Source organism: Heptranchias perlo, chromosome 13, assembly GCF_035084215.1.
Source record: "Heptranchias perlo isolate sHepPer1 chromosome 13, sHepPer1.hap1, whole genome shotgun sequence".
Lineage (NCBI taxonomy): Eukaryota > Metazoa > Chordata > Chondrichthyes > Hexanchiformes > Hexanchidae > Heptranchias > Heptranchias perlo.
This window is the reverse complement of record NC_090337.1, coordinates 49980228-50005920: the sequence shown is the minus strand read 5'-3', so window position 1 is coordinate 50005920 and position 25693 is coordinate 49980228. Positions and strand designations below refer to the sequence as shown.

Below are 25693 nucleotides of genomic sequence, written 5' to 3'. Positions count from 1 at the left end.
GGCATTAAAAAATAAAGAAAAATGGTCATAGCTTAACATACCAATTAGTAATTTGTCTAGCGCTGCAGTGGGAGGAAAGAAAATCAAAAAGAATAATCACAATTGGTCAATTTGTGACTTAGATAAAAATTAAGTTGAAGGAAGTAGTCGTCCAATTACTGGACACAATATAATTAAAACAATTTTTGTTGGACCATTTTTGTTGTAACTTACGTATGTAAGTCTAGTGTTAGAACAGTGAACAACAACAACTTGCATTTATCTAGCGCCTTTAACATAGTGAAACGTCCCAAGGCGCTTCACAGAAGCATTATTGAAACTAAATTTGACACCGAGCCACATAAGGAAATATTAGGACAGGTGACCAAAAGCTTGGTCAAAGAGATAGCTTTTAAGGAGCGTCTTAAAGGAGGAGAGAGAGGTAGAGAGGCGGAGAGGTTTAGGGAGGCAATTCTAGAGCTTAGGGCCTAGGCAGCTGAAGGCATGGCCACCAATGGTGGAGCAATTAAAATCAGGGTTGGGCAAGAGGCAAGAATTGGAGGAGCACCGAGATCTCGGAAGGTTGTAGGGCTGGAGGAAGTTATAGAGATAGAGAGGGGTGAGGCTATGGAGAGATTTGAAAAAAGGATGAGCATTTTAAAATCGAGGCATTGCTGGACCAAGAGCTAATGTAGGTTAGCGAGCACAGGGTTGATGGGTGAATGGAACTTGGTGCGAGTTGGGATACAGGCAGCAGGGTTTTGGATGAGCCCAAGTTTACAAAGGGTGCAAAATCGGAGGCCAGCCAGGAGAGCATTGGAATAGTCGAGTCTAGAGGTAACAAAGGCATGAATGAGGGTTTCAGCAGCAGATGAGCTGAGGCAGGGACAGAGACAGGCGATGTTACGGAGGTGGATATAGGCGGTCTTGGTGATGGAGCAGATATGGGGTCAGAAGCTCATCTCAGGGTCAAATAGATGAGGGCTGTGCAGTAGACGTGGTCTACATGGACCTCAGCAAAGCCTTTGACAAGGTGCCGCATGGTAGGTTGTTACATAAGATTAAATCTCACGGGATCCAAGGTGAGGTAGCCAATTGGATACAAAATTGGCTTGACGACAGAAGACAGAGGGTGGTTGTAGAGGGTTGTTTTTCAAACTGGAGGCCTGTGTCCAGCGGTGTGCCTCAGGGATCGCTGCTGGGTCCGCTGTTATTTGTTATTTATACTAATGATTTAGATGAGAATTTAGGAGGCATGGTTAGTAAGTTTGCAGATGACACCAAGATTGGTGGCATTGTGGACAGTGAAGAAGGTTATCTAGGATTGCAACGGGATCTTGATAAATTGGGCCAGTGGGCCGATGAATGGTAGATGGAGTTTAATTTAGATAAACGTGAGGTGATGCATTTTGGTAGATAGAATCGGGCCAGGACCTACTCCATTAATGGTAGGGCGTTGGGGAGAGTTATAGAACAAAGAGATCGAGGAGTACAGGTTCACAGCTCCTTGAAAGTGGAGTCACAGGTGGATAGGGTGGTGAAGAAGGCATTCGGCATGCTTGGTTTCATTGGTCAGAACATTGAATACAGGAGTTGGGATGTCTTGATGAAGTTGTACAAGACATTAGTAAGGCCACACTTGGAATACTGTGTACAGTTCTGGTCACCCTATTATAGAAAGGATATTATTAAACTAGAAAGAGTGCAGAAAAGATTTACTAGGATGCTACTGGGACTTGATGGTTTGACTTATAGGGAGAGGTTAGATAGACTGGGACTTTTTTCCCTGGAGAGTAGGAGGTTAAGGGGTGATCTTATAGAAGTCTATAAAATAATGAGGGGCATAGATAAGGTAGATAGTCAAAATCTTTTCCCAAAGGTAGGGGAGTCTATAACGAGGGGGCATAGATTTAAGGTGAGAGGGGAGAGATACAAAAGGGCCCAGAGGGGCAATTTTTTCACTCAAAGGGTGGTGAGTGTCTGGAACGAGCTGCCAGAGGCAGTAGTAGAGGCGGGTACAATTTTGTCTTTTAAAAAGCATTTGGACAGTTACATGGGTAAGATGGGTATAGAGGGATATGGGCCAAGTGCAGGCAATTGGGACTAGCTTAGTGGTATAAACTGGGCGACATGGACATGTTGGGCCGAAGGGCCTGTTTCCATGTTGTAACTTCTATGATTCTATGAATAGGACGGTGAAACGCTATACCTGTAAATTTTGCAGTAAAATAAGCTTTGCACTATTTACACAAAGTAAGACAACCACAAGCATTTTCACTATGAAAATTTGATTTTGCACAAATCTTATATGGTGGGCTGTTAGCATGGAAAATAATTTACACAAATAAAATCAACATTATTTAGCCAAATAAAATCTTATTACTACAGAATGATTTAATTTGACAGTGTATATTGTTTTTGCATTTGGTACTTAGCTGACCTGCACCTTTATTACAAATTACCTGTGTTCAATGATATTTATTTTATATTTCCAACATTTTGTAGACACCACAGTCATCTTGCTAAACAGCAACATAAAGGATCACCATGATTATCAAAATTTCCAACAATGAACAGTAATTTCATTGTATAGGTTATGACATCTATTTCACAAATGTTTCTCTGATCTAAAATTAATTTTTCAGGATCTAGTCTTCGAATTAAAAGGCATCTGCAGATTTCTTGGCAGAAAAGTGCAATCAGCACTAAATGATACAACACGCAGCAAATATATTGAATAATATAACAGCCCCATGGTACACAGCCATGTTGTCATGGGAAGCATGATGCACAGGACAGGTGCTTTCCAGTGGAATCAGTGGGGAAAATAAAAAAATTTGCCCCAAGCAGCTCTTCTGCACTCCTACCAGCTGGTTACCAGCAATCAACTGGGAGCAGGCCATTTGGGCATTTAAGTCTGTGTTGGTATTTTTCTCCATGAGTCATTTAGTTTAATCCTACTCTCCTGCTCACCCCCACATCCTTTAATATTCCTCTTTTTTGAGCAATTAACTGCCTTTGAAAAAAAATTATGGATTCTAATTCAACAGATAAAAAACAGAGACAGTCAGTCAAGCTTTGAAACAGAAAGTTACATGAACAACCTTTTACAAGATTCAGAAGGTTAGAATACAGGAGAGCAATTAGAAGTTAATTTGATTAAGTCAAGCAAAATGACCCATTGTTGTGAGAAAACAGAGCCGATTCATTATTTTGTATATGAAGACAAGTTGTACTGATTGAATTCAGTGAGTCCAATCATAACCGTTGCTCGATATGTTTATTTGTTATGAAATAAACAGCTTAATGATTCCTTTCTGGCCTTGTCTTACCAAGTGTTTTCTCAGTCTACTTTCCAGAAGATTGCAGAAGTGCACATGTGAAAGACACAAATATGCAGTTCAGATCACAAGTGGGAGTATTGTTATACCCATGGGTTATGCTGTTTTATAATTAGACATTGGGAAGTACAGGCACACCCCTAAGCATAAGATGCTCAGACCACTTACAGGAGTGATTGGCACCACTTTATTCGAGAATATTCAAGATCAAACCCTCAACTTGTAACAGTACCCTTCACCTGAACTGAAGACCAGATGCTGACTGACCTGCTGTACACTTCCTACATTTTCTGTCTTTATTTCTGCACTTTTTTTTCCTTTTTTCTAAAAAGGTCTGGTTTGTTCTGTTCCTAGTCTTTCTCCTCTGCCACCTATATTAAGTAAATTCCAGGCCTCTTAATAACATTGATACCCATAGGTTCAAAATACAATAACTGCAGGGATTAAAATTGACCTATTTTTTAACTCTAGCACCAGGACCAAAAATAGCTGCACACACACAGCATGCTGCCATGCCACAAATTCTATTCATAAATTCAATCTTCCAATCATGTAAGATTATTTATTATGCAATTTGTAGCAGGTAAAGCATTACTGAAGTGCAACAAAATAAATTTACCAAAGAAATTAATAATTGGAAAGAATCAAGTCTCTAGGTAAAGGAAAAGCTATGGGGGTAATAACCTTCTCTAATCTTCCAAGTTCCAAAGAATCCTCTGAACTGCTTTACCATTGATCCTAAAGGACTTTTGTAACAAAGTAGGAAAAAAAAGTTATTACATGTCATTTTGTCTGGCTGTCCTCGCATAAAGATTTCTAATTCAGTTGCAGATAAGTAGAATTTATTTACAGTTCCTTGTTGAACCACTCAGGATTAAATATGTTATATAACACCACAAACATGCCAAAAATAGCACAAGGTGAAATTAAGATATTTGCAAACAAAATTTATTTTGTCATCAAACCGTACCAGATGGTTTCCAACCCAGGGTTTTAAAGGAAGCAGATGAGAATATTGCAGATGCCCTATCTATAATCTTCCAAAGTTCTCTCGATTCAGGAACTGTTCCTTTAGATTGGAAAATTGCACATGTCACTCCGCTATTTAAGAAAGGTGAGAGGGGGAAACCAGGGAATTATAGATTAGTTAGCCTAACACCTGTTGCAGGAAATTACTAGAGTCTATAATTAAGGATATAGAGTGACTCAACACCTTGAAAATTTTCAGCTGATCAGAGAGCCAGCATGAATTTGTAAAGGGTAGGTCATGCCTGACGAACGTGATTGAATTTTTTGAAGAGGTGACTAAAGTAGTGGACAGGGGAATGTCAATGGATGTTGTTTATATGGACTTCCAGAAGGCATTGAGAAACTCCCTCATAAGAGACTGTTAGCTAAAATTGAAGCTCATGGAATTGAGGGCAAATTATTGACCTGGTTAGGAAATTGGCTGAGCAGCAGGAGGCAGAGAGTAGGGATAATAGGCAGGTACTCATATTGGCAGGATGTGACTAGTGGTGTCCCACAGGGATCTGTATTGAGGCCTCAACTAGTCACTGTATTTATTAACGACTTAGATGATGAGATAGAGAGCCACATATCCAAATTTGCTGATGACACAAAGATAGGCAGCATTGTAAGCAGTGTAGATGGAAGCATAAAATTACAGTGAGATATTAATAGATTAAGTGAATGGGCAAAACTGTGGGAAATGGATTTCAATGTAAGCAAGTATGAGGTCATCCACATTGGACCTAAAAAGGATAGATCAGAGTACTTTCTAAATGGTGAAAAGCTCGAAACAGTGGAGGTCCAAAGAGACTTAGGGGTCCATGTACATGGATCATTAAAATGTCATGGACAGGTATAGAAAATAAACAAAAAGGTTAATGGAATGCTGGCCTTTATACCTAGAGGACTAGAATACAAGGGGGTAAAAGTTATGCTACAGCTATACAAAGCCCTGGTTAGACCACATCTGGAGTACTGTGTTCAGTTCTGGGCACCGCACCTTAGGAAGGATATATTGGCCTTAGAGGGAGTGCAGCATTGATTTACTAGAATGATACTTGGACTCCAAGGGTTAAATTACGAGGAGAGATTACACAAACTAGGGTTGTATTCAGTGGAATTTAGACGATTAAGGGGTGATTTGATTGAAGTTTTCAAGATATTAAGGGGAACTGATAGGGTAGATAGAGAGAAACTATTTCTCTGGTTGGGGAATTTAGGACTAGGAGACATAGCCTAAAAATTAGAGCCAGGACTTTCATGAGTGAAGTTAGGAAACACTTCTACATGCAAAGAGTGGTAGAAGTTTGGAACTCTCTTCTGCAAACGGCAGTTGATGTTTGCTCAACTGTTAATTTTAAATCTGAGATTGATCAATTTTTGATAACCAAAGGTATCAAGGGATATGGGGCTAAGGCGGGTATATGGAGTTAAGTCACAGATCAGCCATGATCTCATCAAATGGCGGAACAGGCTCGAGGGGCTAAATGGCCTACTCCTGTTCCTATGTACCTCAAATTGCATGCATAAAAATGACAAATAAACAAACATAAATCTGAAATATCTCCATAGTAAGAAAATTTGATACCAGTAAGTAAGCAAAAGCAAAGAGATTCCTATTAACTCAAAAAATGTCTACTACACTATTTCTTGTGTTAGCCTTGTGGAGTTCCGGTTGATTCAATCTTCAGCTGTCTAGGCCCGAAGCTCTGGAATTCCCTCCCTACACCTCTCCAACTCTCAACTTCTCTCTCCTTCAGGGTGCTCCTTAAAACCTACCTCTTTGACCAAGCTTTTGGTCAGCTGTCCGAATATCTCCTTATGTAACTCAGTGTCAAATTTTGTTTGATAACGCTCCTGTGAAGCACCTTGGGACATTTTACTATGTTAAAGGTGCTATATAAATGCAAGTTGTTGTTGTTGATCCAGCAAGTTATGGGTTAATGTACATTAAATAGCCTGTTTATGAAAGGAAATTGCTTAATAAGTCTATACCTCCCATAATACTGTTCTGCAGAGAGATCTTCCAGAAAGCGATTTGTTATACAACACTTTTGATCATACAGCACCTCAGCTTTAGAAGATCTAGAAAGTAGATAGCATCTGGAATTAACAAATCAACATCAGAACAGCACATGACCAGAGGAGGCAATAACTGGATGAAGAAAAAACATACGATAAATCTGTTTACAGATCAGCACAGGGACATGATGATGAACACAGCGAATCCATGGTGACTGCACAGGTACACTGTATTAGATACAGCTGCTCCATGGTGACTGTTATCAATAGTGCAGTCAGGCCTTCAACGATTTTTTGTGGTTATATGGGCAACTTCATAAATATCAGCAGCAACTAAAAACAAGATTAAAAACCAGGTTTCTCCTTGTGTTGCAAATTTACAACAAATACATATCTGCAGCACATCGGTAGAAACTGGGGATAAATGGTAAAGATTTATTCAACTGATTGCAATTCTGATAAGAACTCCCGCTTCTTCTACAGAGCTGCCTCCCAGATCCTCCAGTTGACATCATAGCTCCTAAAAGGAACTGGTTGTTAAATGGAGGGTTGTTACCTCCATAGATAAATGCATTTTTGGAATCCAGAAAATCTTCAATTATGAAAACTTACAGTACAAAGAAGAGATCTGTTCTACGGTGTCAGAATGGTTAGCTTGAACTATAATAAAAGAACGGAAATGAGCATGGGACAAGGACAGGCCATTTAGCACAGCAAGGCTATTTCTCCCACACATCTCATACAGTCTTTCCCTTCTATGGCACACTATCCAACTTCCTTAATCTGTACGACCTTACTTTATTTACAATTATCCACCCACTCTCAAAACTGAACACTCTCAGCCTCAAGCTGAGTTCAAACAGAGTTCCTTGATGATCAGTTCAGTTTACCCTACTCCTGTGGTTGGCAAAAACTACAGAATAGCCCCACCTGTGGAAATGTACACAGTGAGAGAGGCAATACTTTTGGGATGATAGAGGAGAAAATTGACTCAATATTCCTAGAGCAAAACTATGACAGCTTTAAGAGTGTATTTGAGATGACATGATGTTGGCTAAAAGGAAGCATACATAAATATGTGGACAAACAAGATTAAAGGCCCATGTAGGTGTAAAAACTAGAACCGATGGTCTATTCCACGCATGCTTTATGAATCTCAACAGCAGGTGGTCACACTTTGGTACCTTGACCAAGTGGCCATTGTTCAAGTGTGAACCTGGAACCGGAATACTAGCAGGCTATCCAACTATAGAGGACATCAAAGCTGGGCCTGATCCTGTCCTTACTCGACATCCACATGTATGTATTTCCAGTAGGGTTCATTGGCTGGTGATCAGAAGCTGGTGCCCTGGGCAATTTGCCCTTCCCTAACACAGGGGTGCCGCAGCCAATTGTAGCCCCACTACTGCTCAGCTGCAATCAACTAACTCAATAAAGATCAGGCATCGAACCAGAGACCTTACTGTTTTGTATGGCTCAGCTACTCACTGGATAATCTGAGTTATCAGGGGTATTATATGTTCCTTAGTATTCACGCCATGTAAACACATGGCATTGTCCAATTTGGCCCTGGGTTTTTTCTCTGAGTTTTTGCCTCTCCCTGGAGTTTACATGGCTGCGGGGGTGGGTGGGAGATGGGAAGAAGTTTTTAGCCTTGATGGTCCAGCCATCATGGTCTAGGGCAGGCTTGATGGACCAGCTGGTCTTTTCCTGCCTGTCAATTTTGTATGTTCACATTTGGAAGTGTTCGGAAATGGTCCATAAATCATAAATTATTTGGAACTACAACAAACTTAGGTGACCACCACCATTTTTTTCTGACCTGTTTAAATGCAAAAAAATTTCAACATACAAACGAGAAATTTCTGGCAGTGTTTTTTTTATTTTCAAACTGACTGAAGCGGAAGGGGTTTACCAAATGTACTTTTCGTAAAAGTTATTCACCAATTTGTCACATGCATTTCAAGTCAATTTTACTTTGCAACTGAACTATATATCATAAAATATCATTGATGGCAAGAAAGAAACACATTCAGGTCCAGCTGGTAAAATACAAACATCTGCTGAAGCATCAATACAAACTCATTCTGAAGATACAAAAGATACAGCAGTTTGTTTTAAATGTCCTAATTGTGATGAAACTCTGCTGGCAGATGTATTCTAACACTTAACTGATCTATTTAGTAGTTTGAGACTAAAGGCATAATCACAGTATAGAGTCATTTTTGGATGTTTCAATAAGTTTTAAAAGTCTATAGTTATTTCGTAACAATCTGTTCTGAATCTATTTTAAAGCAGGCTGCCCTGTCAACCTACCACATTTCAGTGTTAACTTAATTGAGTCTGTACTTGTAGTAGCTAATTCGTTATTTTTCTCAAGCTATCAGCCTCGAGTACAGCATTTCCCACTCTATTACTGGCGGTACAAACTTAAAAGGCACAACTCATAGTCCCCAAGTTTTTGAGTCAGTTCTTCTTCAAAGCAGCTATCTCCAGGCCATTGGCTACAATCTCATACTCCATAAAGTTGTTTTTTAAAATTAGGTATCTGGCTTGTGATTAAAGATGACATAATCACAACTCAATCAAATTTGAAAAAAAAATGCCAGTACATGATGTTTCAAAGGAAATTGTAAGTTCTGGGATTTTTATGGGTTATAAAGATACTCAACAAAATAATAAAATTCCTCGAGCATAGGAAGGCATGAATATTAATCCATTATTTGAGCACAGTGTTCATACCTATTAGCAACAAGTAGAAAATAAAGATGCATCGCCTGTACATTATAGATGGCTCATCACCACCTTCTCAAGGGCAGCTGGGGATGGACAATAAATGTCGGCCTTTCCAGTGATGTCCACATCCTGCGAATGAATTTTTTAAAAACATAATGGCTATTTGGTAAAGCTCCTTATAACAAATAGGAGAGTAGGACTTTAGACCTAATGGTCCAGAGACAACTGCCTTAAAGGAAAACAATGTTTTCTTGGGGACTATGAGTTTTTCCTTTTTAATTTCTGTTTCCTTCATCTATTGTAGTGCTGCACAGACATTAAGATAGGGAAAAATCTGGCTCAGTGATAGCACTCACCTCCGAGCCAGAGCATTGTGGGTTCAAGTCCCATGCCAGAGGCTTGAGCACAAAATCTAGGCTGATGCTCCAGTGCAGTACTGAGGGAGTGCTGCACTGTTGGAGTTACCATCTTTCAGATGAGACATTAAATCAAGACCCTGTCCGTCCTTTCAGGTGGATGTAAAAAATCCCACTATTCAAAGAAGAGCAGGGGAATTCTCCCCAGTGTCCTGGCCTATATTCTACCCCAAAACTGAGTAGATTAAATAAATATTTTCATTACAGTCTATAACCAGTGTTTAAGTGTGTCACCTCTATGTAGAAGGTTTTGCAAAACAGTGGAAATGGCTGCCTTTGAGTTTTATTACTCACCTTTGATAAATCAAGAAAAGAAAATATCTGATGGTGCAGCAAAAAGGAACTAAGTGCAGATATCTGAATTCTGATGAATCAGTTTGCAAAACATAATATTTGGATTAGGATTTCAATAAAATGAAGAAAAATGTTATCAATTTGTAAGTCTCTGTACCATAGTTGGCACAATCACCAATTCAGTAATTAGAAACATAGACAATAGGAGCAGGAGTAGGCCATTTGGCCCTTCGAGCCTGCTCCGCCATTCAATATGATCATGGCTGATCCTCTATCTCAATACCATATTCCCGCTCTCTCCCCATACCCCTTGATGCCTTTTGTGTCTAGAAATCTATCTAGCTCCTTCTTAAATATATTCAGTGACTTGACCTCCACAGCCTTCTGTGGTAGAGAATTCCACAGGTTCACCACCCTATGAGTTGAATTCAACACAAAATACTTCTTAAAAACACACTAAACTGATTAGACATCTATATTGTGCTATTGTTTTAAACTGAAATTTAGCAACAGAATATAGCAGGTTTTAAAAACTAAATGATTGGGGAATATTTTGTGTTCTGGTTAGGATTTTGAATTTAAATGTTATCCTTTGATGAGGAGTTTGCTATAATGGGATGAAATGTAAATAGTTTGATGGGTCATTATTCTTCTCTAGAATCATCACTGCTCTTGAAATGCATTTATTTCAAAGAAACTGAATAAGTTTATAATTAGCCATTAATTTAAGAAGTGGCTCTTAAAAAGGAGACAACGATGAACAGCGGAATGAACATTCTCTAATGCAAAAGTACTAAAACAATCGTACATGAAGCATCGGCTTTCCTACTGCATCTCTTTTTGATATTGTACATTGTTCCTTCCTCCTGCTTATGTTTTTGCCTAAGCTTCTGACTGAAACTTGAATATAGTTTTGAGCAGCTCCAACTATATTTATAAACATTGTTGCCACTAGTTTCCAATATAATTTAACCCAACAACAAATGTCAGTTCTTGAAATAACAACCCCATTAACTACTCCCATGGGTGGAAGGCTGAATTGAATGTAAATAACTAGCATCAAATACATACATATCATTTTGGTTGTGCTAAAACAAAACTAATTTCTAACGCATTCCTATTTTCAATACTCAAAATTATGTTGTCATTTTTAAAAGAATAAAACTTTACAGCTGAAATTTCAGAGACAAAGTCCCCCCATTCGCATCTTCATATATTTTTTTAAGAGTGCCAATCAAGAAATCGAAATTGACGATATTGCGCGTTAACTAAAACGATATCAGATAAACAAAATAACGAAGACAGTGCTTTTTTTTCCCACAGTGTACGGAAAGCAAACAGTCTTCAACTGGTCCAGTTCATCCTTTTGTCAATACGCAGGAAAAAAAAGGAAAAACGCAGCGAGATGCACTGCCAACGCGATTCATTCCCCTTCTCCGAGGTTGCTTTTTGCCCCTTTTCCAACTTAATGGAAATTAAAGACACAGCTTGTAGCTGTCAGTCCACAGAAAGATTTGGACCCACAATCGGAGACAGCGAAGGAAGAAATGTAGCGGTGTTTACAGCGGTGACGCTGTTGACATACAATTGATCACAAATTGAGACTGACTTACATCTTGAGGGATGAGGATCTCGGTTTTATCCGCGTCGCTTTCTGGTTTTTCCGGCTTCTGCCCCAGAGCTGTGGGGAGTGAGATCTTCACCATTTTTTTTGGGGGGGGGGGGGGGGGGTTGGGGTATATTAAGATCCGAGGAGCGAGAGAGAGAGAGAGAGAGAGAGTTTAAGATAAAAATATTAAAAATGTCCCCAGCTGTCTGCGCTTCCTGCTTCTGATCTGTTCTTTCGGTTTCTCTCCTCGGTTTCCGGAAGTTTCAGGGCTTGTGTTCGTGTGTTTTATGGAAAGGGAACGCCTTTTTTGTGTTAATTTTCTTAAGTGGGCATGCGAAAGAACGGAAGGCTTAAAGGTGGTGCTGAAAGCAATTTTCATTTAATTGTAAAATGTGAATAACTTGATTTTTCCCCGCTGTGTTGCTTTCATATACATTTCTGTCGGTACAATATCCTTGTTGCAAATTCCATCCTACGCGACAGTCCATTTTATCTATTTTGAGCAACATAAAGCACGATGACATTTTTAAAAAAATCTTTATTATGCAGATAAAGCGAAGATGTGAATGGTGGGAAATAGAAGACTTTTAAGCAGAGTGCCAACATTATTGATATCAAAATACTGAGGTACCCAGAAATTATAGTTTGCAACATTAGCATACCATATGCGGCATTACTTTAAATGAAGGAACACTCAGTCAAAATAGCGGATAAAGAAATATCAGACGAACCTGTTAGCGTTGCAAACGCTAAAATTTCCATAAATATGAGAGTCCGGAGGACATAGTCAGGCCCATAGCAGGCGTCGCTATCTCCAGACGCAGAGGGTCCATTTGCGGTTAATTTCAGTGATTATTGATTTTTTAAAATTAATGTTTCTGTCCCATGTATTTAAACCTCCAAAGCTTGTTCACGACTATGATACAAATTATTACTTCTTTGAATGTTGATGTCAGTTTGGCTTCTTTCAAACTGCCTTAGGTGACCTGCAGTCTGCAGTGCTTCACTGTACTTATCTGTTGCTTTCCAGGGTGAAGGACTTAATTACTTTTCCGAAAGACAACGACCAGCAGCGAGAAGGTTCTGCGCTTTTTCAGAGTGGCAGGAAGGATCAAAACGTAAGCCCTGTGGTTATACAGACTCCTTTCACTGAAGAGAGCCCCTTGTCCCCACTATCCTCCACTCATCTTGTTCATGGTCCAATCAGCCCTGCATAATTCCTGAAGCGAGGGAATCTCAGAAAATACCGAAACAGCTGCGATACGAGACCGGTTCACGCACTTCCAGTCGTGTTACCATCAGAAAATCTCCCTTTTATGCTAAAGTAGGATAGTTTTGAGTTGTGGCGTATTTTCAAAGATGTTAATTGACACAGTATTAACTGTTTTGGCTGGGAACCTATTTCACACGTCCACTTTTCTGGAAGGGGTGGCGGAGAGATTCCTTCTAATAAATCTTGATGGAGGCTTGTTAATTTTATACTTCTACCCTCTGGTTTGCCAGTCCAAGGTAAATAAAAATAACTTTTTTTTAACATCTATTTAGCATCTTATAAAATGGATCTGGTCTCCTTCCAATTTTTTTCTGGTATTGCTATTTATACGTATTCTTGGTATGGTTGCCATAAAGACTGTTAAAATTTTCCTGTACACTTCAATAGGTAAACATAGCCAAACACAAATGTATTCCACTGCTAGCCAGTCCAATTAGATAGCCTTTTGCCTTGTGATTAAGCTATTTGCCCAGAGTGTGAGGATTAACCTCAATACTCACAGTAAGTGCATCAGCAAAGTGGATCTGCTGTGTTAAATGGTAAATGGTTTTCTTATACAACTATCACCTGGAGAATGATGGGTAATATTAGTTTTGAAGAAAGTAAGGATTAAGTAAAGCAAAGGCTCAAGGTTTTTCCATTTTGTGTAACAAATGCCTTGCACTATTAAGCAACAGTATGATGCCCTCTGTGGTAAACCATCTCTTGTCCCTTATGAATATATATCTATGAAAACCTCAAGTACCCCACCCACGTCAGAAGATTGTTGGTTTAAGTCCCAATCTAGAACTTGAGCACATAATCTAGAGTCACGGTAGGGCACTGAGGGAATACTGCAGTGTTGGAGGTGTTATCGAAGGTGTTTGGATGAGATATTAAACTGGGGTCAAATCTAATTATCCAGGGGGCTATAAAAAAGATCCCACGGTACTCCCTGAAGAGTGAGGACTCCTGGTGTCCTAACCAACATTCACCCCTCAACCCAACACCACTTTGTGGGACCTTGATGTGTGCAAATTGCCTTTGAACCAACATTGGGTAGGAGGTCACTTTGGGATGACTTGAAGATATGAAAGATGCTTTATAAATGCAAGTTCTACTTTGTTTCCCGTAATGGCCGAGTTAATACGACATGAATATTTTACCCTAGTATTCCACTTTTATAGATGCTTCGGGTGTTGTGTGCCCTCGTCTGGATAAACAATTAGCTAGTTTTATGGATGAAGCTCAAAGAGCGGAGGGAGTAGACAAAAGGACAGGGAACACCTGATCAAAAAAGTCTAGCGTCTTGCGCATCCCTGATTTTCATCGCTCCACCAATGCCTGCTGTGCCTTCAGCTGCCCAGGCCCTAAGCTCTGGAAATCCCTCCCTAAACCTCTCCGCCTCTCTCTTCCCCTTTAAGACACTCCTGTCCTAATATCTCATGTGGCTCAGTGTCAAATTTTGTTTGATAACACTCCTCTGAAGTGCCTTGGGATGTTTTACTACATTAAAGGCACTATATAAATGCAAGTTGTTGTTATAGAAAGCCTGCTGAGAGGCAGACATGGGACTAGGCCTCTTTTTATGAAAGCCAACAGGTCCAGAGAAACCTTGCCTGCTAACAGGGGTAGTGTCATGTGAATTGTTATTTTTTTTACACTATGGGGAGGGTTTACTGAATTAAGTCGAGATGATATGAGATATACTACAAATGTTACAATTGTTATGTGAACAAAGAGTAAAATAAATCAGTTTGTTGATTTGCATTCAGCTTGGTCTCACTAAAATGTTAATCAGTCCCCCTTTCAAAAGATTAGAGACGATTGAAGTGGCTGTATGTGCAAGATTATGGTATGCAGTTTATGTACCAAGTGAGTTTCATTATTACAATAATGTGGCTTGGAGGTTGTATGACTAGATCGAGTAGTAATGGTAGACTGATCATAACAAACACAGGATTTGCTAACGAGAGATATTGGTAATGCTGAACCTGAAATCTAGAGCAGATCAAAATTTATAACAATGGGCTTCTGAGTTTCAGTTCACCTGTGATGCGGTCACATGAACAGCAGTATTTATCTATAGGAGGCCTCAGAGCATCAAAGTCAGAATCAAAGACATACTGGAGCACTTTGAATGAATGCTTTGATGAGGAATATTTGTAAACAATTTTACAACACCAAGTTATAGTCCAGCAATTTTATTTTAAATTCACAAGCTTTCGGAGGCTTCCCCCTTCGTCAGGTGAACGACATCGTTCACCTGACGAAGGGGGAAGCCTCCGAAAGCTTGTGAATTTAAAATAAAATTGCTGGACTATAACTTGGTGTTGTAAAATTGTTTACAATTGTCAACCCTAGTCCATCACCGGCATCTCCACATCTTGATGAGGAATAATCAGATTAGACTTGGAGATAGCTGGCTGACATGTAGAACAAAGCACAGTGTCTTGTACATTGCAACCCCTTTGGCTCCCTCATCATGTTATGAACATGAGTCAGAAAACTTCTATCTAACATAGTTCAAAGTCATCCATATTTGCTCAAATATAATTAAAGCAATCAAAGGTGAAAACATCAATCTTTTCAAAAGGTACATAATTTGATTAGCTGTAGCTCAATGAGTGACTGGGACTTCAAGGCACATTTGGAAACAATAGTTTTCCCCAAGGGAAGCACTGGTGGATGTCCATTTTAAATGCCTGGGGCACTGGTCTAGCTATGAGTTCACGTAAAAACACATAATTCAAAATTTCCTAGATCTGTCACACTCAGTAGTTTAGAATCTTTTATTTATTTATGAAACTTTAAAGAGGGATAGGGAAGGAAAAAGGGTAACAATATTAATTAAAATCATAGCACCAAAATGTAAGGATTTAAATAGAAAATTGGTCCAAACAGCATCACTTTGGATTGAGTTGAAAAATAGCAAGGCATCAGTCATAATAGTGGAAGTGCATTTCCTTTCCACTATTCAGTGGTAAATAATCAAAGACGATATTTGTAGACAGAGAGGCATGATTCAATAAAGTTAGAACTGTAGGAGATTTTAATTATCCCGAAATAGACCAGGGTAGAGAAATGCGGTGAGAAACAGGAGGTTTTATTGCAGTGTTCAGACCTGTTTTCAGCTAATATTTTACTACTTGAACAAGGAAACATTAATTGACCAAGTTCTGGGTAATAAGATGGTAAATGTGGGGGAACATTGGAAGTGGTGACCACTGCATAATACAATTCATGTTAATAGAAGAGGAAAGACTCAAGGATAAAAGTGCTTGACCAGGAAAAAAAACTACACAGATAAAAAGCATTGCCCCAATTAAGTGGAAGGAAAAACTGACAGAACTGTAGATAAGCAATGGGAAGTATTTAAACAGGAGATTGAAAGGGTACAAATCACATATATTCCAATAACAAAAAAATATATATTGAAGGCTGGGGTTCTGTAGATCAATAGGCAGATTAGATCAAATTTGAAACTGAGAAGACTGCTTACAGGGCAGATAATAAAGCCAGCAAAAAATATAATATAGAAAAGCTACAAAAAAAATTGGAAAGGCCAAATGCAAGTATAAGAGAAAATCAGCAAAACCATAAAAAGAGGCTTTCTATTGACATTTTAGTTGTAAGATGTTAGCAGCCCTACCCCCACCATGACTTAGAGATGGAGATGAGCTTGTACTGGAAAATGAGGTAATAACAGATATAAAATAAATATTTTGCCTTGGTCTTCACAGATGAGGTGGATATTGAAAATGGTAAAACCATTAAAAGGTGGGTGTAGAACAGTTACCAGAGGTTACTGTTCAAAGGCAAATGTCACTTAAAGAAGTTACTCACACTTAAAAAGGTAGACAAATCACTGGGGCCTGATGGTTTACATCCAAGGATCCTGAGGGAAGAAATAGCAGAGGCTCTGGCTATAATTTCCCAAAGTTCCGTGGAAAGGAAAATTGCACCAGAGAACTGTAGCGTGGCAAATGTGACTCCCCTTTCCAAAAACAAAAACAGAATAGGCCAGTTAGTCTTATTTCGGTTGTTGGTAAACTACTAGAGCCTGTAAATACAGGATGTAATTACTTAGCAATTGGAGACACGAGAGCTAATCAGGGCTAGTTAGCACAATTTTTTTTTACATTTATACAATCTAAACTAAGGAATGGTCAAACAGTTTGTTGAGTTGCTGGAAGGCAAAAAAATTGGAATTATTGTAAGCATAAACATAATGCTGTAACTTTAAAATATCACCAAGGACTCCCTCCAGTGGAAACCTCCCTCCAGGTCTTCAACTAATAATCAAGTTTTATAAGCAAGTCATTAGCACACATAATATTTGAATTTTGTAACTACTTGCATTTATATATCACCATTAACATAGAAAAATGTCCCAAAGCACTTTGCAGAGATGCAATAAAAAACTTAAGGGTAGAAATGTTGAACAAAAAACCCAGAATTTTTCTTTTATTGCTTCAGTGGAAATTCTCATGTTGGATCTCCTTCATTCCTGGGCTGCTTCAATGACATCACAGAGTGTGAGTGGCTCCATAGGAAACAGGAGAGAAAACTGGACTGGCCAGAGAATTGAACTAATGTCACAAGACCCCAGGAAGCAATGCTATCACTACAAGTGATGGTTGGCCAGAGTAATGTAATGTAATGTCATGTCACGCTAGTGCAATACAGGGTGCTCTTCTGCAGTCAGGGCTGTCACATTGAAACAGAATGGAGGGAACTTTTCTCCACAACCAAGGCTGGGTGCCTGAAACAGGAAAGTATTTAGTTTTCCTTAATTTTAAATGAAGAAAAAATACATCTCATCATTGCACTGTATGCTTAATATTTTAGAACACTGCTGTTAATTAAATTGAAAATGCCAATGTAATCAGTATGTGTTCAGATCAAATTTTTAAATTCAAATTATTTTTGCGTGCTTTGATGCTATGAATTATACAGCATTGTAACCTGCATCTCATCACTATTTTACTCGTCTAAAACATTATGATCCTTCTCCAGTTCTGCAATGTGATGACATATTTAAAAACAAGGTGACCAAGCTATCACCTTTCTCTCAGCTTCCCACTATATCATGAATTGCAACTGAAATTTGAAAAGTGAATAGTTCTCAAAAAAATGATCTAATAAACCATCCTTTCGCTTGGCAACCAACACAAACGTAACGACCTCCAGTACTTTCTTACAGGAAAGTCATAAAGCATGCATAACATCTGGTAAATATATCAGCATGAGGTTGTTTCTCTGGGTTGAACTAAGGGATTATTGTATGGATTTACAGGTGAGTGCTAGTGCAACCAGACATAAAGACAAAAATACAGGTTGGAAATGAGCTGACCAGACATCTGATTTCAGTTCTTTCTGATGGTTCAAAATGCATCAGAAAGTGTCCTAAACTGTATTAATACAATTTGGGTCACCAGAATACTTCAAATGTGGTTCTTATTATATTTTTTACTTTTTAGGCAGTATCCTGCAATACTCCTGCCACAATATATTGTGAAAATCAGAACATAAAATTCACAAAAGGTCATGTTTGGATATTTCTTGCAATACATAAACTGTATTGTAACGGATATACTGGAGTACTCATTAAGGCATTCTTTCTTCCAGCCTAACCTTACTACAATCTTAGCCAAAACTGGTCATGTTATGTAAAGCAAGAAAGTACACAGAGTAGGAAAAACGTGACAACCATTTTTAAAAAAACGATTGGAAATTTCTAGTACCGTGAAGTTCATTCTCTATTGTATATTTACAATGATAGTGTATAAGAAACCAAACAGCAAGAACACAGCGCAGTTTATGAACGGCCTTGGACCAACTTTATATGGTAGGGTTTTTTCAGCACTACCACAACATTATCTTCAATCATCTTTTATTTCATGGTGCTGTAATTTTTCAGTGAATACTTTTGGCCAATCCTTTAAACTAAAAACAACATTTTGAGTTGTAAATTTTCTTTGCACATAGTCAACAGGAAAAATTCCACTTGAGGTGACTGCTCGGCACAAGTCAGGGACTAAGGAATGAAAAGGCCCTTTGTGATTTAAACACTTTAATGCCAAGATTTAGCATGAATCCAAGTATTTTAAAATTTAATATGTTAACAGAACTGAAACTATTAAAATTATGTCTCCCAAAAAAAACATGGAATTCAGTCTCATTTGAGCACAAAACCAATAAGAAAAAATAGAAATTGTGTAGTTGGGGCACGAAAAAGGAACCAAGAAGCTCCTTAGATCTCAAGTAATCATTCTACTTGCCCTCATACTCTTCCTGTCATCCTTCCTATTAAACAAAAAACATGAAAGCTTCTGGGATAATGAGGCATTTTTTCCTCATCCTGATCTATAGTGTACTTTATGTGATGTAGTGGTGACTTTTTCTGAATTTTTTGTGACAGCAAAATCATTAATGGTATTTGTTGCAGTACACACATGTAGTAACTTCCTCAACCCATGTCTAGAACCATGCAGTACTCTTGGCCTGTAATAAGACAACACCTTGTATTTATATAGCGCCTTTAATGTAGTAAAATGTCCCAAGGTACTTCACAGGAGCAATCAAATGAAATTTGACACCAAGCCACATTAGAAAATACGAAGGCAGGTGACCAAAAGCTTGGTCAATGCGGTAGGTTTTAAGGAGCGTCTTAAAAGAGAGAGGGGTAGTGGGGTTTAGGGAGGGAATTCCAGAGCTTAGGGCCTAGGCAGCTGAAGGCATGGCCGCCAACGGTGCAGCGATTAATACCAGGGATGCGCAAGCGGCAAGAATTGGAGGAGCGCAAACATCTCTGAGGGTTGTAGGGACTTGAAATCAAGGCATTCCCAGACCAGGAGCCAATATAGGTCAACAAGCACGAGGGTGATGGGAGAACAGGACTTGGTGCGAGTTAAGATACAGGCGTCAGAGTTTTGGATGAGTTCAAGTTTATGGAGGGTGGAAGATGGGAGGCCAGCCAGGAGAGCATTGGAATAGTCCAGTCTGGAGGTAACAAAGGCGTGGATGAGGGTTTTAGCAAACACCTTTTTTTTTGGGGGGGGGGGGGGGGGGGGGAAGGGTGGCGGCGTTGTAGTTAATGTCAAAGAAGTGCGACTTTGTGAAGAAAACAGAAATCTGAGGATGATTTGCACTACTGTTTATTTGATGGCAAAAAGCAAATGTTCTTGGTACCATACTGAAAAGGGAGTTCTGATTGGAGCTAAATGTGCTTGGGTAATTTCTTTTCTGTTAGGGTGCCCATATAGTACTAGCTTAGGGTCAGTTTCAGATACTGTTTCTACCCAACTGAGTTATCGTGCAACAATAAACCTTCCATAATACAAACCTTCATATTCAAATTCAATGCTGCAGACTGTAAGGGGCCAAAAAACTGCTCAGTAATTCAGTGTGATGCACTTCTCATCTTTCAATCTAATGTGGAAAAGGAAAAATAAAGTATTCTGCTGGTTGTTACTGGAAGCATATAGAATTTCACTTTAGTGCAACCTGATAGCTAGTACTAAAATAATGGACTCAAAGACTGAATGCCCCAGAGTTTGAATTCCTGCCTCTGGTGTCCAAATCAGGTACTCTCTGTTGGGCCATCAGATGAGTTGCTACATGATGTTGAAGCAGTGTGTCAGATTCTTATTCCACATCATACCTTAGATCAGAGGTAATCCTTTCCTCTTAGTAACAGAGGCTGAAAGTGGAGACAAATGTACACATTAGATATTTTAGGCTGTTGACAGCTCATCTTCAGCATTAAAAATTGCAGTTTACTGAAGACTGAACTGCACTTTTGCCAAAACAAATCACATCATTAAAATGTGAAAATAAACACACAGGAACATTTATATGTTTAATCAAAATTTATTTGCATCCTTGGGGCCAGCCAGATGTTTTGACGTTAAATGATGTTTTCTAATGAGACAGGACGTAGTTAGCAAGATTTGCTATTGTAAAGCAGTCCTAATTATTCAAAAACTGTGCTCAAATCCTGCAGAAATATCTTTGGAGGGCAATGTTTCAAAAACACTTGAAGATTCCAGTGCAACAGCTCCATACAACCTATAATTGCAGCATCATTTGCATATATATGCTTACAAATAACACAGCTGACAAATGTTCTAACCATACTCATGCTATATCTTAAAATGTTCATATATTTGGCATCTTCCTAAAGTGACCTCATGCTTTAATTTTCAACCCAATTATAGTATGGATTACACAGCAAGTTATTACTCAGCAATGCATGGATTCCAATTCTCAATATGACGACAGACTTGCAAAACAGCCAGTGCAGGAACTAAAAGCTTGCCGTTGAGTTACTCTATGCAGCTACCAAGTGGTGAATTAGTTACAGGAAAATAATCCCACAGGGCACCTCTAATGAAACAAAAACAACCATTTCCAGATACAATGAGGATTGTACACGTATCTTTAACAAGTCTGCACTTGCAAGAATGGAGGTGGCTAAAACTGTATACACATTACAGCAACAGTGAATACAGACTTAAGTCACCAGGTGTAAAATGGAAGGCAGTAAAGCTGAGACAAGTTTCAGTCAAGGGCTCGATTTTGTCAACTCCTCCCGGACATTAAAAAATGCTACATTATTACTTTCCTGAAGTTGCAGTGGTCAAGGTGTTAAAAAATATTTTTGATATGGTTAAATGGATATTCAACTAATCTGATTCTGCCAGTCACTTGACAGGAATTTAAAATGTTGACTAATATTTGGATGTTATGGCTAAGTTCACATCAGTGAATCCCAATACAATATCTCTACAATCAGTAGTACAAAAAAAGTCACTCCACTTAACATGCAATTGTAGTGAGGAAAAAATAAACCGAGTCCAGGTGGTTTTACAATTATTTCTTAAAAGTGTGGTCAGTTTATATTGACATTTAGGTTGTTAAGTGTGCAACATTTACAATATATATTTCAATCTCACCCTATCAGAAAACACTATAGCAAAGATGTTTTTGAAAATTACACTCATTTCCTTCAAATGTATACTAACTTCTGAGATTCAAAATTGTAGAAACCTGCTGCACTGGAATCTAAAAGCTCAAGTACATTTCAAGGCAAGATCTGAAAGTTATCAACTGGATTGAAAAGAAACAGTAATGCATTTATTAGATGCTTCCACCTTGTTTGGTAAGTTTATGTTAAGGACACATAAGCAAAGAACTTTTCTGCAGGCTTATTTAAACCAATTTTAAAAAGTCCCAACTTGAATAACTGAATGTGTAGGCCTCACTATTAGTGAACATAAATCTAGTTGTTTGGGGTTCCAGTTTATACATTAGCCTATCCTGATCACGGCAGCCCATTAGCTAATAGCTTAAATACAGAATTGGCTTTTGAATGCTGTTCTACTGCAAATATTAATCAGCAATTTCATGTGATCAGCAGAAATATTCAAATTACATACCAGCATTCATATGCAAAACTCAATATTAAGTAAATAGTTAGACTAATACAATAACATTCCTCCGCTGTACAAATTAATCATTTTTAGAACTGAGCGGCCTAAGAGTTATGTACAAAGAACCAGAAAATCCCTCTAATGAAGTGCAGAGTTTCAATGCTAACTCCAAAACAGAAAAATAGAATTAATTAAAATTAACATATCTAAAACATGTTTAAATGTGTATGTACTGTCAATTCTTGTAAATCAAAATTACCTGCAAAAATCTATAAACCAATGAAAGGTGTATGTACATTCTTTTCCCCCCATAAGAACCGCCCTTTTCCGACATTCATTCTCCTGAAAGTTACTTAATACATTAAGGGGGACGATTACAACCCTAGAAAAAAAAACTTCTCACATCTACAATTCTTTGCCAGAATTCTGAATTGTGTACAACTATGCAAAGGAATCCAGCTTGTAACACTGCATTCTCTAATTATTGGAGGGGAGGTGCAGCATTTCATCTTTCAACTTTATTTTTAACTAGGAAACTTGTCAGTGATAAAGTGTCATAGGTGTGACACACTATTCACTGGGAAACCTGTCGGCAAAGCACCAGGGAACAATCTCCACCACAATGCTGCAAGCTGGATTTCTCCATGGCAGTCATGCATAGCTTTGCACCCTAGGAAGAGAATTCTATACAGTAATTAAATTCTCTCCCCACCCCACCCCTTATTAGGGTTGAGTTCACTTTCAAACCATTTTGTGAGCAAATGCTAATAAATGACTTCAGAAAACATACACCATAGCAAAATGTTCCCAACTAAATTATATCACAAGTTCATAAAGAAAAATCAACAGCATAGAGATCCAGCACTTTAATCCTCATGACTATGGTGTATGTCTTTAAATGTCAGCACAGATCAAATCCATGACAAACTCACAGCACAGTATGCAAATAAGTGGATTAAAAACCAGGCATGCAATCTTGGTTTTACTGTTGTTATCCTTTCTTCATCGACCCATTCTAATTTCTAAATACCTGCTTACATAAACCAAGTTCCCCTTCACCTACGCTTAACCATAAGACAGTGTGTTTGCATTGTTTCAATGACAAAAAATAACTTCAGACAAAGTCCATGTTGTGCTCTAATGCGCAGGAAAGCAGCAGCTAAATTTCATCTTTGACTTCAAAACATAAAAAACAAATAAACCGTTCACTGGACAGCAGATTAGCAGTAATATTCCATAAGAATCGAATAAGGGTGCTTGATGTTCAATAATAGACAGCAGTCGCTTAAATTCTGTTCTGTTTTATAACATAGCTTTAAGATTCCTGGGGTGCCGGTCTCTTTAGATCTCTGATCTGTTTGACCAAGTAAGTCTTCTCATCATTGAATTGTTCATCTTCGGTCCTGTCATTCTGGAACTTGCTGAGAAACTCTATGAGTTTGGTCTGGTTTTTCAGCAAGATATCCAAAATTGGCTGGGTCTTGTTGGGATTGGCCACAAACACCTAGAGAGAGAGAAAAAAAACACACATCTTTGCATGACCATTTCTTCAACAAGGATGACAAATCTAACTGAACATATGTATATACTGACTTCTTTTTAAAAAGCAAGTGAGTCTTAACACAATGTTACTGTAAACACTGGCAATTTTTTTTTTGGGTAGCAACCAAAGAGCTCTGCTATCCATGGGATAGCTCAAAACCCTTTGCCATTCAGTTACTAACAGAACTTTTAAAATAGGCCTCCTCTTTAACCCAAGCCTTTGGCAACCTAGAGCGCCGATAGGTTGTTTTTATGAAAACAACCTAATACAAAAACAATACTTGTACTTTACCAGTTTTATTGGCTAAAAAGCAATGGCTGAATTATTTTGCGATTAAAAAACTAACAAACTAACTTATATTTATATGGACCCTTTCACATCCTTGGGATGTTGCAAAGCACTTCACAGCCAATTAATTACTTTTGAAGTCACTGTTGTAAATGTTGACAAACGTGCACAGCAAGATCCCACAAACGGCAATGAAATAAATGACCAGATTTGCTTTAGTGCTGCTAGTTGAGGAATAGTGTTGGCCAGGACATAGGAGAACTTCCATGTTCTTTTTCAAATCGTTATGTGGGATCTTTTATTTGCACCTAAGCAGGCAGATGAGGCCTTAGTTTAACATCTCCTTGGAAAGACAGCACCTCTGACAGAGTAGCATGCCTTCAGTACTGCACTAAATTGTCAGCCTAGTTTATATGCTCAAGTCCTGGAGTGAGATTTCAATTCATAACTTTCTGACTCAGAGGCAAGAGTGCTACCACTGAAGCTGACATTTAACCGAGATATTAAAAGGTCTTTTACGTTACAACTTCCTGTTATCCTACCCCCCCTCCCAGACAAGTCACATGTACTAATACCTTAAATACATGGAAGGCCTCAAACTGAATGTTGCGGCTTTTGTCTCGCAGAAGATTCATCATCAACTTCAAGTTCTCTGGTTTGCTGATATACTTCGTCATAATGGTGAAATTATGTCTATCCAGTAGAAGCTCTCCAAGTAACTAAATAATAGTGAATATTCAAGTTCAGTCATTTTTAATGATGACTAAATTGAAGAAATTACACCGCAAATGCAGAAAATGCTTCAATGTGTACAACAGGTTACACTCCCCCTTTACAAAATGATTTCTGCAATCTGAGCTTTTAGAACTGATCTGCCACATAAATCCATTAAAACATTTTATTTTACCATCATAAGTCTGCAAAAGCAACAATCTTCAGTTGAGTTTAACCTAATCCAATAACATGCAAAAAATTAAGCATTTAAAAATTCACAACACCACGTGGCTTTTGGTATACAAAGTAGCTATTAGGATAAGTTCAATAGTAATAGGAAGTTCAAAGGGCAATCATTTCTACTGTACTGTACAATTATGAACTTTTCTCAGGCCATTTTCCCCTCCAGTTGTACACCATCCCTTGCCATTGTGGCCAGCAGAAAACCTGTTCTCAAGGTTCCATCATTGTGCTGAAGCGGAGTGCAGCTTCTTCCTCCAAATTCCTCTCTGTTTGCTACATACCTAACCTCTACAGCGAATCTCCCAATGACAACACGGGCAAGCTAGTAACTTACAATGTGAAGTATGATGAGTAGGAACTTAGTAACCCCTCCCACATCAGGCCATGCCTAACTTTTCTTAATGAGATATCTTTAATTCACTTTAGAATCATAGAAGTTTACAACATGGAAACAGGCCCTTCGGCCCAACATGTCCATGTTGCCCAGTTTATACCACTAAGCTAGTCTCAATTGCCTGCACTTGGCCCATATCCCTCTATACCCATCTTACCCATGTAACTGTCCAAATGCTTTTTAAAAGACAAAATTGTACCCGCCTCTACTACTGCCTCTGGCAGCTCGTTCCAGACACTCACCACCCTTTGAGTGAAAAAATTGCCCCTCTGGACCCTTTTGTATCTCTCCCCTTGTAACTTGGGTTTCCCTAAATTTCACTTGCATTTTCCCAAATTCAAAATTAATTTCACTCCCATTTTGTTGACTGCTCCCCAGTGACGAGAAGGCAAAACTGTTCCCAATGCTGCTCAG

At 38.5% G+C, this 25693-nt stretch overlaps 2 protein-coding genes across 4 annotated transcripts in view; both read right to left on the bottom strand.

Annotated features, from left to right (window-relative positions):
- LOC137331571 (integral membrane protein 2C-like) overlaps positions 1-11666 on the bottom strand; it is a 40363-nt gene extending 28697 nt beyond the window's left edge. The window contains exon 1 of the mRNA XM_067995453.1: positions 11413-11666. Coding sequence (XP_067851554.1) covers positions 11413-11505 — 93 coding nt within the window. The 5' untranslated portion in view covers positions 11506-11666. The remainder of the gene's footprint in view (positions 1-11412) is intronic.
- An 8849-nt stretch (positions 11667-20515) lies between these two features.
- Positions 20516-25693, bottom strand: part of cab39 (calcium binding protein 39) — a 70056-nt gene continuing 64878 nt past the window's right edge. For all 3 annotated transcript variants that reach the window (XM_067995450.1, XM_067995451.1, XM_067995452.1), the window contains 2 exons: positions 24504-24647; positions 20516-23601 (listed from right to left, as the gene is read on the bottom strand). In XM_067995450.1, coding sequence (XP_067851551.1) covers positions 23413-23601; positions 24504-24647 — 333 coding nt within the window. In that variant the 3' untranslated portion in view covers positions 20516-23412. The remainder of the gene's footprint in view (positions 23602-24503; positions 24648-25693) is intronic.